The 20,634-nt window shown below is 45.8% G+C and overlaps 1 protein-coding gene across 1 annotated transcript in view; it reads left to right on the top strand.

Annotated features, from left to right (window-relative positions):
* LOC122654289 (proline-, glutamic acid- and leucine-rich protein 1) overlaps positions 1-20,634 on the top strand; it is a 42,292-nt gene that overhangs the window by 2,979 nt on the left and 18,679 nt on the right. The window contains exons 4-5 of the mRNA XM_043848308.1: positions 3,493-3,557; positions 8,788-8,893. Of these exons, the coding sequence (XP_043704243.1) occupies positions 3,493-3,557; positions 8,788-8,893 (171 nt within the window). The remainder of the gene's footprint in view (positions 1-3,492; positions 3,558-8,787; positions 8,894-20,634) is intronic.

Here is a 20,634-nt window from a genome sequence, read left to right as displayed (position 1 = left end):
GAAAAGGACACGTGGGAACAATTGGATAAATATCACTCGCCAACTGTACTCTATTTTCTCTTTTCCTTCTTTATCCCTTTGTTTATAATTTTCACCATTATATTAAAGCCAAATAATTTGGGTAAAACAACCAACTGACCAAGGAAGGAGGTAGTGGAGAAGGATTCTGACTTTGGTTCCGTCGTCCCACGATGGAATCTTCTTCTCCCTCTCTTTTTTTAAAAAAAAAAATACAAAAGCGTGATCCCAAGCATCATACTGTATCTAAACATTCTACACAAACCCAATCAAACCATTATAAAAGGCATTTAATCTATATAATAATAAAAAAAATACCAAGGTGTTCAATACAATAAGGCGGTGGATGCCTAGGTCCCCCCCCCCCCCAAAAAAAAAAGAAGCCTTGTGCCTAGGCGACGCTTTGACAACTATGAACAAAAGGTCACTACCCTATATTTATAGGTAAACAAACTTATCAATTTGATTTTCATGAAAACCTTCTCCCTCCTAGTAAAAAGTGAATGATGGAAAGGAATTTATTTGATTAATTTCAATGTAGGGGGAAAATCTTGGACATCCATTTTTGTTCTTGTTGTAGTTTTAAGTGATAGATATAGTGGATAATGAGATGGATATCTTGAATTCTTACTCAGTTTCGGATACTTCATTTTCCTCTGTGCTTTTAGTCTTAAAAGAAACTGCAGTACTACTGGCATGGATTGGATGATAACAATTTTGGTCTTGACAAAGGGTTTTAGTGAATCGATACTTTCTTCCTGCTCTCCTTCAGTAAATTATTTTATTCCTAATGCAATTTCATCACCAAATAGGGCTTGTTTCGTTGGGAATAAGTCTAAGGTTGGGTTACATACATGTTGGGCCTTTGATCCCCATGGGTTTCTAATGTAATAGGCCACTTTTATGGGCCTAAAATATGGGTAAATAGGTTGCATACGGGATTAGCTCCCATACTTAGTTTTATTTCCATACTTAGCTTTTTATTTGGTGTTTTAAATTGAACCGGTTCAATTAATGGTTCAATTTAAGTGATTTTATTAGTTTTTCTTTTAGTTGTTTAGTTAGGCTGGATTAGGACTCTATTTTGAGTCTATTTCAGTTTCGTAGTCAGTTTAAGTTAGCTAATAGGTTAGGGATAGGATTAGGCCTTTCCTTTTTAGTGTCTAAGTCTATTTTTGAGTCTTCTATATAAGTTTGTAAGGGAGGCCAGCATTGAACACAAATTTGATTAATAAAACTCAGCTTTATGCTTGCTGCCTTTGTTGCTGCCATTCTCTCCTATGAGATCCAGTCTTGTGAGTCATATTAAGACCCCCCCTTATGAGTCATATCAAGGATTTAAGGGCTGGTGGATTCCAGTGACTCCTGGCATCTGTTCATGATCGGGATGTTCTTCAAGTTTCTTCAAGTTGCTGCTACTGCAGATCTTCAAAGCCAGTAAGTTTATTTAAATTCCTGCAATTTCCTTCTTCCTCTAATCTTCCAACCTAGCCCTAACCTATCCCATCGATTCCCCCCAACCCTAACCTTCACATTCTGCCCAGCATTCCCTTCATTATACCACATCCAAACCCCCCTCCATCCATCAAACCTAGCCCTCCATTAAACCTGCAACTTCCACCTTTGAATCATAGCTTAGTTTCTAAGCAACCATCATCCCACCATCAGATCTGTCCCAAACTTTCAGCATACATCCCCCACACTTCCCCCCCTACATTCGATCCTACTTTCAGCCCAATCAGACCACTCAAACCCTAATCCCCCTCATCTCCCATAAAACCCAAAACCCTAAAAACCATTCTAAATTCTGTCTAGCCCTAATTAACCATCAAAACACCACCAAAGCCTGATCGAATCACCCCTACTGCCAGCTACACTCGACCACAAACCCTGCTCCAAAGCCCCTTCCTAAACCCTAGAATTAGCCTAAAATTTGAAACCTAATACCCTAACCCTAACCCTAACCCTAAAACTGCAGAACTTCTAAGCCTATCGAAACCCTACTTTCTTTATACCATATTAATCCCCTAAACCTGCATATTAAAATCATATATAAACCATACCTGAATTCCTAAACCTAACCCTAGTTTTACCCTAAACAGCCCCAAATCTGCCTAATTAGCAAACAGTTTCAGAACTCTGATCTTACCTGGCTGCTATTAGGCCTTGCCTATATAGGACTACATTAATTCCTTTTCTGGAAAAAGAATATATTATAGTGTTGGGTTTTCCAAATTACAGTTTTTGATTTACGTGTCTTGGCCCAATCCTGCTGTCTCAAAGTTCTGCCTGATGAAGTTGAGGTTATCAGGTTTTATTAGGATTATGCCAATCGATTCTTTAAGACTAAATTTCTTAGTATTTTCCATATCTTATATTTCTGTTACATTCCTTCACTGATGCTTTTCATGTATAGTCTCTGAAATGCTTTGATGATATGGAATAGCAACAAAATCCAAAAATTATAAAGGTTAGGAATCAGAGCCAGTGTATTGAGTTCAAGTTGGAGCCATCAGAGGTCTATTAAACCCAATTAATCCAGTCAGCCTCTTGAGGGTTTTAAACAGCTGGCCAGATGCTATAGATTCATTTCAGAGAGGCTATGAAACCCTTACCATGAAATAGGGTTTGTTGTTCTGGTCCTTGCGTATGAAATCTCTTTCCATGCTCATATGGGTTTGATTCTTTATATATATATATATATATATATATTGTGAATTTGTGATGCTGATTATTCTCCTCCTCTGGCAAGTCACAAACATCATTGTAAATACTGTTTTTTGGACTGATCATATGCTTTGGGTGTGAAAGATCAGATTTCCCTCTTTCTTGCAAAACTCCAACTATTTGGGAGATTTTCAAAGAACCCTGTGTCTTGTGGGTTGATTGCTGTGATTTTTGGAGGACCTTTCTCTCTATACAATACTGTATGTGGTCAAAATTTCACACCAAACAAACCCTAACCCCCTACGATTTTTAGGGTACTGGTGCCTGCGATTTTAGGGTTTTACCCTATCCTGCGGCTTGTTGTTTTGGAGGTTTTTGGCTGCTATTTTGGGGCATCGTGCTTTTGGTTCTTGTTCCTTGTTTCTGGTTGTTGATATTGGTTGTGTACTGAGGTCTGGGTGCTATTGCCGTGGTTATCAAATATTGCTTCTTGTGGTTGGTTACATCTGGTTTATTCTCTGTGAAAGAATTCTGATTTATATAGCATTATGGCTGATTCTAAACCTCCAACGGATAACGTCAATGTTCCAAAACACAATTAGCATATTGCCAGATTCAAATACCAGTTCGTTATTCATTTGAAGATTCTTCTGCTACATTTTGTTAATCATGGAAATGATCATTTCTTAATCATGATCAATGTATTCGGCTGTTTTTGTTACCTTAAAATTCATGTGGTTGACATTATGTAACCTGCTGGCTTTTCATTAAGTTTATCTTTCCTGTGTTTTATTGTGTTTTGAGCAGCCTCCATCGGATTCTCATTTTGTGAAGGTAGCTACTTGTGCTTCTTTATCGGATATGTTTACAAGGTTTGATTTTCTCTATTTCTTGCAATAAAGTGTACATCTGTAGTAATGGTTGCATCATTCATGTAGTTGCTGGTGTTGTTCTGAGTTGTTTATGGACAGAAACTATTGTATACTTAGGCATGTATGCATGCATTCTAGTGCTGAGTTATATGTGGAGAAGGCCTGTAGACTGTAGAGTGGCATGGTTATGTGCAATTGCACATGTTATGTTTGATAACAAGTTTTGTTGTGTTAAAACTTTACTCAAGCTCAATGGTTGCCTTTGGACTCATTTCTTAAACTATTTTCAGTTCCTTGCTCCTGGATGGTTTCAAAGAACCTGAAACACTAAAAAGCTAAGACTGGAAACCTCAATGTTGTGAATATACTGTAGCCAATTTGGTTGTGCTGCTGAATGACAGCTGACTAGATCTTCTAAGACGGGTTTCCTTGCAATGATGCCTTCTAGAATCTGAATCATGATTAAACATGCCAGGTATTAGGATTGCCGTGGAGCTTGCTGCCAACCTGTGAAGATCTTCTGAGATCAAGTTTGGCTTGGGGAACTCATGAATTCTGATCTATTATTTAAGTGTAGAAAGTTTTCTACCCATTTAATATACCCAGTAGCATGATTAATGTACATATCCATAACTGCCTGCCTGAACAGAGGACAGTTACAAATTTGAGTTAATTCTCATTTCTCAATAAGTCATACTTGCTACAACATGACACAATGTGTTCTTCACTAGCCAATTGGTTGCTAATTCTATACTAAACAACTACAACGACAACAACAATCACAGCCTTATCCCAACTAAATGGGGTTGGTTAATTCTATACTAAACAACTATACTTCACATATCATGATTATGACTTTCAACTGAAAATAGTAAACAGAAGGAATAGTACGAAATATGGAGATCCAGTCATGGTTTAGAGGACTGCCAAGTTAATAACTAATTGATTCTAAAAGAGAACTAATAACTCACACTTGGAAAGTGAAATATTTTTAAAAAAAATTTCTATATTTAAATTTGTTTCCTTTCTTCAAATTTACTGTTCGTTTTAGAACAATGAATTGGTATGAGCAGTGTTTGGGAGTGATCAGGATCCAGTTTTTCTGCTTGTGCTGTGAGTGATATAGTTTAACCCTGATGTGCAATTATTCTACTTGAACTTGTTTCTTACTTCTCAAATTTGCATCAAAGTCAATATTTAATAATAAGTTATATTGTGAGCTTCTCTAATTCTAGCTACTCATGTGACTCATTGCTTTTAAAATTGGAGCATGAGTTTTAATAAATATTCGAAAATCAAAATCTGCTTGCTGATGTTATACTTTACAAGAAGTACAAGGCATACACAATAAAGTCCTGGTCCATATCATTGACCTGCACAAAACACGATTAACATATTGCCAGATTCAAATACCAGTTCAAAAAACCTTGGCATTTTGTTGTTTGAATCTGTTTAGACTTAGCCAACTAGTTCACACCCACAACTCCACAAGCATGTAGATGGTGCTCGTCTTCCATTAAGATATGGACTTCCTTCTTCTAAATGTCATCATTGGAATGTTCGGCAGTTCAGGGTCTTCATAGCTTGGTTCTGCGTATGTGTTTCCGGACATGACTCTCACTAGTGGCCATTGAATTTGTTTTTGGATAACCATTGAGTTCATTAATGTCCTCTTCAAGCTTCAGTTCCAATTTTATTTGTCAACTTCCATTTTTCCTTTCCCCATGAGTTTGTCCCCCCCCCCCCCTTCTGTCCAAAATATGGAAGAATTATATTATGAGTTGCTGAAATGTATACTTGATTTGGACAATTGAACAAGGAAAGAGTTCCAGTTCTATAATTGGCATTGGGAGGTGAGTTTTTGCAGTAGAAAATAGTATTTCAAAAGGAGCAAAGATTATCTGATGCCTTTATAAAACTAGGTCAAGTATGAGGTTGATGGAATTGGAGAGTTTTTTCCCCTTCTGAAAAGTAATGCAAATTTTGTCCCTATTTAAGCTAATTTTTTCTGGAGAAAAGAAAACATAGATGGAATTCTCTCCTCCACTAGGAAGGTGACGGATCACCATGTAAATACTGCAAGTCTATCTCAGAGGAAAACCTAAGTACACTGTTGGTGGTTTTAGATGTTTGTATGAAGCAATGGAAGAGAAGGTAAGAGCAGATTGTGGCACTTGAAAAAAAGGAATACAATTTATTTGTTCTTAGTTGTGTAACACAACAATCAGAACTGAGAAAATACCTGATTAATAAAGGAAAAGAACTATGGGTGCCAATGTACAAGAACAAAGGAAGATAGGGAAGAAGAAATACCTTCAATGGTCTTTATCCTCTGATATGATGTATATGATAAGGTAATAAGATAGATCATCTGATTATTCTGAGAAAATGTAGGGGCTTAAGTAGATGTAATGATTTAATAAAAGATCTATACAGTAGAATGGTAAATAGTGTTGGAAGTGAGGGAGAGGCGAGCAAACTTCCAATCAGTTTGTTTCTTGTTATTCTAAATGCCAAGTTGGTTTATACATCTCTGTGTTGGTTATGGGTGAGTTGACCATGCATATACAAGGGGCTGATGACGAGTTTGATTGATGATATTGGACAGGGAGTAACGTTCATGTTAGAATTATAGAGGGATATTTAGAATCACATTATTTTTAAAACAAACAAATAAGAGCAGGGTATGTGAAGTTCAATATTAGTAAAACAAAAGAGTGGAGATGACAGTTGTAAGACAGTGACCAAGAGATATGCTGATGCACCTATTTGTCTTCTTGGATCAAGCACCTAGGAGGGGGAAGCAGAGGGAGAGAGATTGAAAGAGGACTTTGCCCATATAACTAGAGATTGATGAATGAAATTGAGAGATGCTTCTATTATGCTGCATGATCAATGATACCATTAATATTGAAAGGAGTTCCACAAGGTAGCTATGCCACTGGTCAAGTTTTAGGGACCATAATAAGTGGATGCTCTTTTTTTTTTTTTTCATGTTCAATTAATAAAATTTTCATCTAGTGCTTATCTTTCCAATTGAGGAGGCTCATGGAAAGATGTAGAGCTAGCAAGAAGGATCTCCAGATGGTCTTTATTGACTTGGAGAAAGCCTATGACAAAGTCTCTAGAGATTTAATCCGACATGTTCTTGCGAAGAGAGGGTGTCGAGTAAGTGTATAGAGATAATTAAAGACATGTATGATGGAGTGGTGACTAGCGTGAAATCTGTAGGAGGCCAGGGTAAGGAATTCCCAATTACGGTTGGGTAACTTGGGTTACATCAAGGATCAGCCCTAAGCCCTTATTTATTTGCGCTTATCATGGATGAATTAACCAAGAGCATCCAAGACGAGGTACTGTGGTGTATGTTCTTCGCCAATGATATTGTTTTGGTGGATGAGACAAAATCAAGGATTAACACTAAGTTCGAGATGTGGAGATCTACCTTGGAAGCAAGAGGCTTTAAGATTAGTAGATCAAAGACGGAGTATATGAGGTGTAACTTTAGTCACACTATGATGGATGATGGCATGGTAAAAATTGAGGAGAGAGAGATACTGCCAAGTGACTATTTCAAATATATGAGGTCTATCATACAGAAAGAAGGTGACATAAATGATGATGTTTCACAAAGAATTAAAGCGGGATGGATGAAGTGGAAAGGTGTGACCGGAGTACTGTGTGATCGACACATTCCTTTAAAGCTTAAAGGAAAGTTCTACAACACTGTTTTCCGACCTGCTATGATGTATGGGGCGGAATGTTGGGCAGTGAAGTGCCATATAGCGAAGCTATGTGTTGCAGTGATGCAAATGTTAAGATGGATGTGCGACAAAACTAGGAAGGATAACATAAGGAACGAACGTATTAGAGCTGATGTGGGAGTTGCTCAGATCAGCGACAAGCTCCGAGAATGTCGTCTTAGGTGGTTTGGCCATGTGCAAAGGAGGCCTAGGAACGCCCCAGTAAGGAGGAGTGATCTGATGCCGATTGAAAGAGCTAAAAGAGGTAGGGGCAGGCCTAAAATGACCATAGGTGAGGTTGTGAAGAATTTCATGCATAGTCTGGGTCTTGTGCCAAGTATGACCTCAAATAGAGCATATTGGAGGGCAAGGATCCATGTTATCGACACCATGTAACCGAGATTTTTCTGATTTTCTGGGCTATCCTTTTCTTACTTTCATTTTTCATCACTCCCTTTTCTTATCCCATTTATTATTATTATTATTATTATTGTTTTTTTGTGTGTGTGTGTGAAAGGATCTGTTTAGCCGACCCCATTAAGTTGGGATACGGCTGAGTTGTTGTTGTTGTCCCCCCCTGGGGTACGGATGGGTGATTTGATACAGATTGAAGGAACTAAAAGAGCTAGCGGTAGAACTAAAATGACCTTAGGAGAAGTGGTGAGGAAGGACATGCGTAGCTTAGGCCTTGTATCAAGTATGACCTCGAATAGAGCTGATTGGAGGGCAAGGATCCATGTAGTCGACCCCATTTAGTTGGGATAAGGCTGAGTTGTTGTTGTTGCTTATCCCCGCCCTCTCCCTCCTCCCCCCCCCCCCCCTAAGATCGTCATTTTAAAAAAAAAAAATAGCCCCAGAAAATGATGAGATGAAATGAAGTTGATGAGATGGTCATTCATTTAAAAAAAAAAAGTTGATGAAATGGTCATGTACAGCAAAAACCAATGACTGCTAGTGAGGAGTGATATCCATCATGTTAATAGTGTTGGAAGGACAAGGGAAAGGTCAAAAGTGACTAGAATTGAACTGTCAAAAGATATGAACTCTTAATAAATCAATGGTAGGAAGGACAGTGGTAATTCTCATGCCATTTTCCTTTAATTTCCACCATAAAGGAAGTTGAACCAAGAAAAATGAGTTTATATATTTATCTTTTATGAGTACTTGCACTGAGTTTCTCTTGAGATTGCTTATATCTGCCATTATCACTCTCACCCATAAGAGAAGGCCTTTTTTTTTTTGGGGGGGGGGGGGGTTTGATAAGAAATAAAAGACTGCTATCATGTATCAATCTATCCATTACCTGGTTTTATTAAGTATTTTGATCTATTCTTTGGGATCTTTCAAAATGTAGCCGTCATTTAGTGTATATTCTACTCCATTAGAGGTTGTCATTCTTACAGTCTACTTTATTACTTGGAGCTTTCTTTACTAGAACCGTTGCACGATCCACTAACTTTTCCTTGTGGTTTACCTTCTGGAATTAGGTTGGGTGGAATTTCAAATGTGAAAAAAGATGGGACTTCCCATGCTGCGAAACTTATTCAACCAGTTCTGAAGTTGTTAACTGAGGATAGCTCAGAGGCTGTATGGGTTAGTAACTTAATACCATATGTTGTTAAAACTCCTGCTTTTCTTTGATGATTATGCTATTATTACTGGCTATCTTATGATGCCCAGATACATGGGGTGGCAATGTACCTCTAATTTTCAAAACAAAACAGAATTCCAGATGGCAACTATTAATCAATTTCAGATTCAAATCTCGGATGAGTCTCAGAGTCAACAATGCTAAAACAATGAAGTCTGAAATTAACCCAGAAAAAAAATTACTCGATGCTGAGGAAATTTATTATCAGATCTGAAATAGAAGGGAAGAAAATACCTCAATATGTTTTGCCCCATTTAATCGAATACCTATTTTAAATGAAATAAGGTCATTTCTACAGCCTACTAAATGAAGATGTTTCGAGTAATAGTGGCCTGGAAGACTACATTACTAAACTAGACACCAAATGGCATAAATGTATAAGAAAATTAGGTTGTCTAAATTTAAAGAACCTTTAAGAAAGATGAAAGTAGGCAAGACACCAGGCCCAGATGGGGTCCCAATAGAACTGTGGAAAAGCTTAAGAATGTGTGGTTTGTCTTGATTAACCAAAATGTTTAACAAGATTATGAGCACAAGGAATGCCAGATGAATGGAGGAGAAGCATTGTGGTTCCGATTTATAAAAATAAAGGTGATAATATGATATCCAGAGCTGCAATAATTATAGAGGTATAAAACTAATGATTGTTACTTACTTGGGAGGCTCATGGAAATATTTAGAGTTTGCAAGAAGGATCTCCATATGGTCTTTATTGACCTAGAAAAAAGCATATGACAAAGTCCCCCAGAGAGTCATAAAAATAAAGGTGATAATATGATATCTAGAGTTGCAATAATTATAAAGGTATAAAACTAATGACTATTACTTAGGAGGCTCGTGGAAAGATTTAGAGTTTGCAAGAAGGATCTCCATATGTTCTTTATTGACCTAGAAAAAGCATATGATAGAGTCCCCTAGCAAGGTTTAAAGTCTCGGTATTGGGTATTGTATCGGTCGAGTGATATTAAGAGACGTATCGTATCGTATCGTTTTGGAGATACGTATCGAACAATACAGTTACGTATAGAAATGATCAAAATACACATGGAAATACACTTCTGGAACAAAAAACAATATAAGTAAGCAATAAATAATAAGTGTCATGCATAAAACCTAAAATGGTGAACAATGTATAACCAAACAAGTGCATTAAATTGAAGTCGTTATAAGAGATGAGGTTTCTTACTTGTTGTAATCGTCTACAACCATGAAGAGTATTGGATGATGCAAAGGATGATGTTGTGGCACTCTTTGATTCGTTTTTTTAGTTTAAAAGTGTGAAAAACCAAGATTAAATGCAAGATTTTAGACTCTTGGTTGAGAGTTTTTCTTCATTTTTTGGTTAGATTAGGAGTTGTATCGAGTCTGTGAGTGAAAATGGCTTTTTATGGAATGTATCGGTACGTATCGGTATGTATCAGTTCGTATCGGTATGTATCGGTAATGTATTGAGCTGTATCGATACGTATTAAACCACCCACAGAACCCTTTACTGGACGTATCGATGGTATCGATACGTGTCGGCTATATCGTATCGTATCGGCCCATATCGGGCGATACATTTCGATACAATTCGAGATAGTTCATTTTTTAAAAAAGGGAGACGTATTGGTATGTATCGTATCGGTATCGACCGATATCAATACATATCGTATCATATCGTATCGGTCGATACTTTAAACCATGTCCCCTAGAGAGTTAACCTGGCGTGTACTAGAGAAGAGAAGTGATTCAAGTAAATAGTGGACATAATTAAAGGTATGTATGATGGCATGGTGACTAGTGTGAGAACTATGGGGGGGGGGTCAAGGTATTGAATTCCCAATTACAATTGGATTACATCAAGGACCATCTTTAAGCCTTTATTTATTTGCGTTTATCATGGATGATTTAATCAGGGGCATTCAAGATGAGGTTCCTTGGTGTATACTTTTTGTTGAGTGATGAGGCATAAAACACCCCACCTATCAGAGGCTGCCACGTGGCCGACCCGACCTCAATCCGAGAACCGAGTTGGGCCGAGCAAGAAATTGGGCCGACCCCATATCCGATAAGTCACCTGACAAAGCCTGGTTGGTGCGAGCTTTCCGGCGACTGAGGCCGAGATTATACGGGTCAGCCAGGGACTCCTAGCCGACCTCATGGCCGAGACCAACCTCCTCTCGGGCCGACCTCCATGGCCGACCCCACGGGCCGACCTTGTAGGCCGAGCCCTCCTCCATTGAGACTCCCATAGCACCCCACCGGGGATCTCCGGGCCACGTCAAGACATCCTGGGAATCACGGGATAGGGACCGAGCCACGATCCCAGGTAACACGTAATCACACTCTACATGGACTCTTACCTTAATAAGAGTCCGACCCCGAAAAATAACTCTCCACTCCGCTCTACGCGAGAGAACCTTCCGAAAGAAGGACTCCTACCATACTAGGACTCTCCCAACCGTCTCATCTCCTCCTTACTCTATAAATACCCGGTATGGAGCTCTATTCCACATCTTGCTTTTACTACGCAGCTCTGCTGTCGCGTTGAAGACCCGACTTGAGCATCGGAGAGTCCTAGGCCGAGCCACACCGGCCCTCTGCGCCATTGCTTGGTTTTTGCGGAGTTCATCCGCAGGCAACCAAGTACCGGAGGTTTTCACACGCAATGCATTTGCGCTGTCGCGTGGAACGACATCGCAAGCCTTTCGCTGCTTCTACCAATTCCCGCAATAATAATAATGGCGCACACGAGGTCGTGGCAGCATGGCTCTACTTCCCGTACGGAGGAGCCGCAACCTGTTGTGCAAACGAGGCGATCACCGCCCGAAGCCTCGGCAGGGGATGAGCAAAGACCCCCAGGGCAGGTGGCGCAGCCCATCACGGCACCATTCCACCTCCAGAGAGCGGGAATGGGGAGGCGCACTAACCACGGCCGCGGCTAGCCGGCACAGCCGAGCCAAGTTTGGACGGGAATGTCCTACCCCGCACCGCCACCTCACGGAGAGTTTGGACCCGTGGCCCGGCAAATAATCGACAGTTATGGATTTGCACCGCAGATGCTCCACACCAACGAGATGTCGCGCGCCTTCACGAACCGGATGGCCCGAGGCGGGCGATGGGTCAAGCGCCGCCGCGCTCCCTCCAAATTTTCTGCCCGCGCCGAAGAAACTTGCAAAGAAATGAGGGTCGGCGTAGGGCCGAGCCGAGTCGGGCTGCGTCCTCGCATCCGTCTCGTCGAAGACTCCACCTCCGCGCCCCAAGAGAGGCGCTCGACGGGGCGAACAAGAACATCGCCAAAGCCCGCGAACAGGGCGTGAAATTGAACCAGCCGGCTCAGAGCAAGGAGGTCGGTATTTTCCTGACGGACGGAGAGGACGAACCGCCAAGAATATTCCGAGAACAAAGGAAAGACCCGCCAAAGGCGCGCCACCGAGACACGGAGAAGGATCGCGTCATACTCCCCGATGTCCGAGCTCACCTCCCCGAGAAGAACAACAGGGGAGTCCTCGAGGGTCCAACTTCCAAGAAAAAAGAACAAGGAAGGACGGTGAGGACCGAGCCGACTGATGGCCGACTACAATGGGATGACCGATCCTATCAACCCCGGGCCGAGAGCCGGTTGCCAAGCACCGAAACCGAGCCGGAGAAGCGGCTACGAGACTTGGCCGAGCAGCGGAGGGGTCAAGAAACAGCGACCCCGACTCCTACTCTTTGGTCGGGCGTCACCCTTATCCTCCCGAGATCATGACCGCGCCGCTACCACACGGCTTCAAACCTCCCCGTTCGACAGCATGACGGACGACGATCGACCATCAGATCACATTAACTACTTTAATGCGATGATGACCATGTACGGGGAACCGAGATCGTTTCCGAGCCTTCCCTCGCATCCCTCAGGGCGCGGCGACCTCATGGTTTTCCCGGTTGCGCCGACTTCCATAAAAGCTTCGCTCAACTCGTCGAGCCTTTGCATGCGCTTCGCAGTAGTATGAAACATAAGAAGACCACGGTCAACCTCCTTAGCGTGAAGCAAAGGCCCGACGAGTCGATCCGAGCATTCGTCTCCCGCTTCAACAAGGAATCCTTAGATATCAAGGATTTGATGAGGCCACGCCCATACGGCTATGAGCAACGGATCGGCCGACATGGACCTTATCAAGGACTCGGCCTGAAGCACAAGAAACCCGGCCGAGCTTTGGAGAGGTGCAACGAGTTTGCAAACATGGCCGAGGTCCTCCAAGCCCTAAGGGCAACGAAGGTCGATGACAAGAAAAGGCCGACAACAGACGACAAGAGAAGACAAAAGGCCAAGGATGGATCGCCGAGCCGACAGGTCGGATCGAGCTCGAGCCCCGACTACACGCCATTGAATGCATCTCGCAAGGAGATCCTGATGCAAATACAAGATGGGGGGTACATCCGCCGACCCCGACCGATGCAAGCGGGGTCATCTCGAATCCCAACAAGTATTGCCAATTCCATAAGGACATCGGTCACGACATAAGATTGTTATCACCAAAAGAGAAATCGAAGAGTCGATAAAAGCGGGCCACTAAGAGATATGTCAAAGGAGGCCGAGAAGATCGTGGAGGAGTCGACGGCCGGATGACCGAGATCAGAGAAGAGCCGAGCCTAAGGCCGAAACCAGGCGAGGTGAAAGAGACGATGACAAGGTCCGAGCCGAGAAGGAGGACGGATCCGGGCCGAGCCATGACAAGGGAGCCCCCATATACACTATCCTCGGGGGGCCCGGGCAAGAGAGTACTAGAAAGGCTAAGGCAAACGCTCGCTTTGTCGGAGTAGCCGAGATGCCCGTCAAGAAACTCAAGCCGGGCGACGATCTCCTTCACGAAGCCGACCTCGAAGGTATAAGTTTACCTCGTGACGATGCTTTAGTGGTGCAGTAGAAATTGCGAGCAATGCACCTGCACGGGTATTGGTCGATACCGGCGCATCCGTGGACCTTATGTCATCGAAGCGCATCGACAATTTGGCTTCGGCGACGGCGCTTAAGCCGAAGGAACCTCGCTTCACGGGTTCTAGGGAGCGGCCGCGACTATCAAGGGCTCGATCGATCTCCTAGTCACAATTGGGCAAGCTCCCTGCCAGGCGACGATCCAAGTCAAATTCATGGTGGTGCGGTCGGTAGCGGCTTTCAACGCCATACTCGGCCGTCCGTCATCGACCGCCCTCCAAGCCATCATCTCCCGACTCACTAAGATGAAGTTCCCCACCGAGAACGGCGTCGCGAGGTCCGAGGCGACCAAAAGAAGGCACGAGAGTGCTACGCTACCTTCGTCAGCGAAACAAGGGTAACGTTCGAGGAATGGCCATGTGCATCGAACATCTCCCGAAGATCAGCGGGATGAGCTTGTCGAGAGAAGAGGGCGACCCGTGGAAGACTCGACCCCACTTCATCTCGCAAGATGACCGCCAAGTGGTCCACTGGATCACTACTAAATAAAGATCAAAGAAGGCGGCTCGGAGTTTTCTTAAAAGCGAACGCCGATGTCTTCGCCTGGTCGGCCGCTGACATGTCGGGCATACCCCGACATATAGCTGAGCACCGACTCCATGTGGATCCGGGTCGGAAACCAATCCGGCAGGAGAGAAGGAACTACGCACTTGATCGGCAAACTGCAATCAAAGAAGAGGTGGAGAAGCTTCGCCAATCAGGATTCATTCGAGAAGAGAAATTCCCGACCTGGTTGGCTAACGTCGTCATGGTCCCTAAACCGAACGGGAAGTGGAGAATGTGTGTCGACTACACCGACCTCAACAAGGCCTGCCCAAAAGATGAGTACCCACTACCCCGGATCGACCTCTTCGATCGACGCCACGCAGTCACGAGATGCTTGAGTTTCATGGATGCGTCTCGCACAACCAAATCATGATGCATGAGGAGGACGAGTCGTACACGGCCTTCCGAACCGACCAAGAGAATTTCCGCTCAAGGTCATGCCGTTCGGATTGAAGAATGCCGGAGCGACATACCGCCGTGAACTATATATTCCGCGAGCAGATCGGAAAGAACATGGAAGTCTACGTGGACGACATGTTGGTGAAAAGTTCAAGGCCGAGCACCACTGCCGACCGGAAGAAGCCTTCAGCGTATTGAGGAAGAACCGAGATGAAGTGAATCCCGCATGTGCCTTCGGCGTAACCTCGGGAAAGTTCCTCGGCCATGGTCTCTGTCGAGGCATCGAAGCCAATCCGCAAAAATCGAGCCATCCAAGAGATGAGTCCTCCAAGGACGATCCGAGAAGTACAAAGGCTAAACGGACGCGTGGCGGCGTTGGCGCGATTCATGTCGAGATCGGGCGACAAGTGCCTACCATTCTTTAAGGCCCTAAAGAATATCCTAACCCAAAAGATTTTATCTCGGTCATCCGAATGCCAAGCTTTTGAAGAGTCAAGAAATATTTGGAGAATCCGCCTCTTCTCACCGACCAACCAAAAGAGGAGCTTTAAGTCTACTTAGCCGCCACTCCCGTAGCGGTCGGTGCAGGTGTTGATCGTGGAAGAGAGTCGAACTCAAAGGCCGATATACTATGTCGCCACGCGTTCTTGTTGATGCCGAGACAAGGTATTCGGTTCGAGAAAGTAGCATTCGCCCTAATCACGGCCGCAAGGAAACTAAGGCCGTACTTTCAAGCTCATCCGATCGTGGTATCTGACCGACCAGCCACTCAAAAAGATATTACACAAACCCGACGTTTCGGGACGGCTGATTTCCGGGCGGTTGAGTTAAGTGAATACGATATAAGCTATCGACCGAGGACGGCGATAAAAGGACAGCCCTGGCGACTTATCAGAATGCACGGGGCCCGAACATGAGGTTGAGAAGAAAAGGCATCCAAGAGGTCGGGGCTACGGCCGACCCGATTTGGACAATGAATGTTGACGGCTCAAGCAATGGAGGAAGCGGGCCGGCCTAATTCTTGTAAGCCCCGAAGGCTTTCTCGGTCCAATATGCCCTAAGGTTCAAGTTCTCCGCCTCAAACAATGAGGTGAGTATGAAGCCCTTCTAGCCGGACTTCGAGTCAGCAAAGCCACGGGCATAAAGCGGTTAAGGTGCGAGGAGACTCCCAACTCGTGGTCAACCAGGTCAACGGAGACTACGAGGCAAAAGACGAAAGGATGATAGCATACCGGGTCGAGCCCGAGATCCGATCTCCGAGCTCGAACACTTCGAGATGACCCGAATACCGAGAGAAGAGAATGCCGCGGCGGACTCCTTATCTAGGTTGGCCGAGGCCGACCTCCAATATCCGAGCCACAAGATACATAGAAATATTGGAGAAGCCATCCTTACAAGACGAAAGCATAAAGCACATCAAGAGGAGGGGCCGACCTGGTTGGACCCCATTGTCAACTACTTGAGAATGACTCGCTCCCGGGGAATCGAGACGAAGCAAGGAAGGTCAAGATCCGATCTTCCAAGTACTCGATGATCGACGGAGTACTCTACAAAGGGCAATCTCGGCCCCTCTTCTCCGATGTCCGGGACCGAAGGGGGCCGAGTATGCATTAGCCGAGTGCATGAGGGAATATGCGGGAGTCACATGGGCGGCCGAGCTCTTGCATACAAGATACTTCGGCAAGGATTCTATTGCCAAGAATGCAGGAAGAGGCCATGAAATACGTGAAGATGTGTGAGAAGTGCCAACTGCTCGCGCCAATCCCAAGCCGACCAGCAACAAAATTAACCCCAATGCCGAGCCCAATCCCATTCGCTATGTGGGGAATGGACATTCTCGAGATTTCACCCAAAGATCGGGAAACGAAAAATACGTAGTAGTGGCGATCGATTACCACCGGTGGTCGAGGCCGAGCCTCTTGCCACCATCACTGAGAAGAACATGGAAAAATTTTTCCGAGATAAGATCATCTACCGGTTCGGGCTACCGAAAGTTCTCATCACTGATAATGGCGCGCAATTCAACAACCCGCCTTCCGAGAATTCTGCGAGCACTTCCACATTGACTTCCGACCAATCTCGGTCCGCCACCCACAAGCAAACGGACAGTAGAAGTGTCCAACCGAACATTACTCGCCGGCATTAAGAGGAGATTGGATGAGGCCAGGGGAGATGGGTGGAAGAACTCCCAAGCGTCCTATGGGCATATCGGACGATCAGAAGAACTCCAACCGGGAAAGTCCATTTCGCCTCGCTTATGGGACCGAAGCCCTCGCACCGGTTGAAGTTATGGCTTCATCATACCGAGTGCTCAACTTCGATGAGAAGACCTATGAAGATGGGCTGCGAGCCAATTTGGACTTCCTCGATGAAGTCCGAGAAAATGCCCTACTCCGAAACGCGGCGTACCAACAGAAGACGGCAAGCTACTATGACTCAAGAGTCAAAGAGCGGCATTTTCGTCAAGGGGACCTTGTTCTCAGAAAAATCAGCGCATCTCAGCCGAGACAACAAGGAAAATTAGCACCAAACTGGGAGGGCCCGTACATAGTCTCCAAGCAAATTCGCCTAGCACATATCGCTTGCAGACTCAAGGGCAAGAAGGTACCGAGACCTTGGAACTCGGAAAATTTGAAAAAGTTTTTTCAATAATTCAACATGCTTGTATTCGGTTTCAGTTCCGACATTTGATTCAATAAAGTTTCTCCTCCAACACTCAACGTATTGGCAAGCTCCCAAGTCGGTCATAAGACCGGTCCTCATGACCAGCCGACATCAAAGACCGACCCTCATAGGTCGGCAGCCAAGTCATAAGACCGGTCCTCATGACAAGCCGACATCAAAGACCGACCCTCATAGGTCGGCAGCCAAGTCATAAGACCGGTCCTCATAGACCAGGCCGACATCAAAGACCGACCCTCATAGGTCGGCAGCCAAGTCATAAGACCGGTCCTCATAGACCAGGCCGACATCAAAGACCGACCCTCATAGGTCGGCAGCCGGGTCGTAAGACCTGTCCAAATAGACATGGCCGACATCAAAGACCGACCCTCATAGGTTGTCAGCCGGGTCGTAAGACCTGTCCAAATAGACATGGCCGATATCTCAAGGGCCGCCATTCTTATTTGGCCGAGCCTAACAAAGTACAAAACTAAGCTAAGGCATTGGGCTCGGCCAGGAAGGATATTCGGCCACGCGTCCGCGTATATGATAGCCTCTCCAATTGGATCGAAGGAAAAGGCGAATTAAACAACTAAGGTGAGAATCACATTGACCTCGGCGTGGCATGGCCGAAATCGCCGACAACGTGGAACATGGATAAAAAAGAGACAAGTTCCTAAGCTCGGCTAGGGAAACAACTCGGCAGCTCGGCCACAAACAAAATAGAATACGCAAGTAAAAGAATATTGAGGGCACCGAGTTCAAATACTTAGACAAATTTTGACAAAAATAAGTTGTTTTATTCATTAAAAGCCGACTGATCGGCACGGTTACAAAAGGGGCAGCTTGGCCCCACCCATACAAAAAAAAAAAAAAAAAAAAAAAAAAAAAAAATTTTACATCTCGGCCTCCTCGGCGTGGGACTTGAGGCACCCTGGAGGCATCCACGGTGTTGGGCTCGCAGCAGGATCTTGAGGAACAGCGCCCAGGGGACGACGCGCCGGTGAAGCAGTGCCTCAGGGCGAGCTTGGGTGACCTCGGCTCCCTCCTCATCTCCCATCTCCCGCAAAAGTAGTCGCATCATCGTCAAAGCGGGAGAGATTGAGATCGGGATACGCGGCCTCGATCTCGGCCAAAAGCTCTGCTCGGCCAAGATCAAAACCTTCGGCGAAGGGAGGCTTCCCGATCTCGTGGCGGATATTGGCGTACTCCTCCGAGCGGAGATAGTCTCTAATCGCCGCACTCCGAGCCGTGGCCGATCTTCCTTGCCTTCTCCTTCACCTCGCAAGCCGAGCCTCGCAGAGCCCGACCCTCTCTCTCGCTCGGCCACTCGGCCTGAGAGCTCTCCACTTCGGCCTCGCGCGTGAGCTTCTCTTGGTCTCCCGACGCCTCGAACGGCATCTCGGCGTCCCGATAAGCCTTCGCACTGGACGCCCAAGGAATAGTTCTCGGTCGAGAGCCGCTCGAAGCGGAGCATGGTCTCCACTGCTTTGGCGAACCCCTACAAAAAAGCATGAGAACAAAGAATCGGGATAAACTACACATATCGGACCATAGGCAAGAGCCGACAAGGAAACTTACCATATCAAGTCTTGAAATAGGGTGGAGAGGAGCTCGGCCTCGGACAGCGCTCAGCTTCTCCTTGTCGGTGAGCCGACGGCATCCACCGCTCCTTGGCGTGAGCGGCCGACGTCAAGGCCGAGTCCCCGGGAAGAGGCGCCAGGTCGGCCTCACAGGGGACGTTGTTGGCGGGCCCTCCCAGGACGTATCGGGAGATGTTGGTGGGAGAGGCCACGGCGGAAGGCCGCCACTGTCGAGGTTAACCGAGAGCTTTTGGCGTTTAATGTCTCTCGGCGGGCTCCTCTCGCCTTTTCGGCCTTTCCCCTTCCTCGGAGACACGGCCGACCGTGTTCTTCTCGGCCTCCAGGCCGACCACCGCATCCGATGGTCCCGGCATCACCCCCTTTCCTCGAGGCCTTGGAGGACTCGCCGGTTTCTTCTGAATTTTTCTTCTTCCCCTGCGATGATCTCGGCCCGTAGCCGAGCTGTGTCCGTAGGAGGAATGTGGCCGACCACTGCAAGAGAAATCGAAAACAGAAAAAACGAGTCAGAACAAGAAAAGAAAGCTAAGTAAAGAGGTCACTCGGACAACAAAGACAGGCTCGCAAGGGCTCCTACCCGGGTCATATGCCAACTCGAGAAACCCCTCGTCCGGCCGGAGGACATCGAAGGGCGGACGCCGGGGATCGGCCGAGCGAGGTCATCTCGTTCTCGGCCGGGGTAATACCCTATCGACGTATTCAGGTTCATCTCCTTCCACTCGGTTCGGAGAGGGTCATGGGAATGGAAGCGAAGAAAAAGCGAGGCTTCCAATACTTGTTGAAGGTCGGCGTGCCGACCAGTAAATTTGTGGCCGCCTAGAGCCACTCTTCCCGGATCGGCGGCAGAAGTAGTACCAGCCCTTCTCGGGAGACTTCTTCAGGAAGAAGAGCCGAGAAAAAAGCGCCACGCTCGCACCTCGGCCCATCTCGCAGAACAAAGAGTAGAAGCCATACACGGCCAGCCAAGAGTTCGGCACCACCACCAGGGACAGTGGAAGTGGTCCAAGATCCGGTCCACCAGCCGAGAACGGGAGCCGAAACCCGTACTAAGGGCGTCTCGTACAGAGCCACCTCGCCGGCCCGATGAAGCAGGCCATCTCCCGGATTAGGAACTCGAGTCTGAATGTCCTCGGGGATGGCGTAGGTCGTCCTCGATAGTCGAGGTCGGCCTCCGTCATCGTGCTCGAACACTGCCGACACTACCCTCCTCGGGCTCGGGCGTCGGTAGACGAGCCGACCGAGCCAACCCCACTCCTGACGAATCTTCCTCACTTGACTCTTCATCGGATGAGGACGACCCGGAGTTCTCGGCCCGGACTGCAGACGTGGATTGGGCCGCGTGGTCAGACTCCATGGGTAACGGGGGCTCGGCCACCTCGGCCTGACGAAGCTCCACTACGTCGGGCTCATCTGATGTCGAGCCCAACAGTCCATGGTGGGAGAGCGAATGGGGAGTTCTCGGCTCGGACTCAGCCTTTGCCGCCTCGGAAGCGCCGCCCGTAGGACTACTACAAAC

This window comes from Telopea speciosissima, chromosome 3 (assembly GCF_018873765.1).
Source record: "Telopea speciosissima isolate NSW1024214 ecotype Mountain lineage chromosome 3, Tspe_v1, whole genome shotgun sequence".
In the NCBI taxonomy this organism is placed as follows: Eukaryota; Viridiplantae; Streptophyta; class Magnoliopsida; order Proteales; family Proteaceae; genus Telopea; species Telopea speciosissima.
The sequence above is the reverse complement of the archived record's forward strand: the minus strand, read 5'-3'. Positions and strand labels throughout refer to the sequence as shown.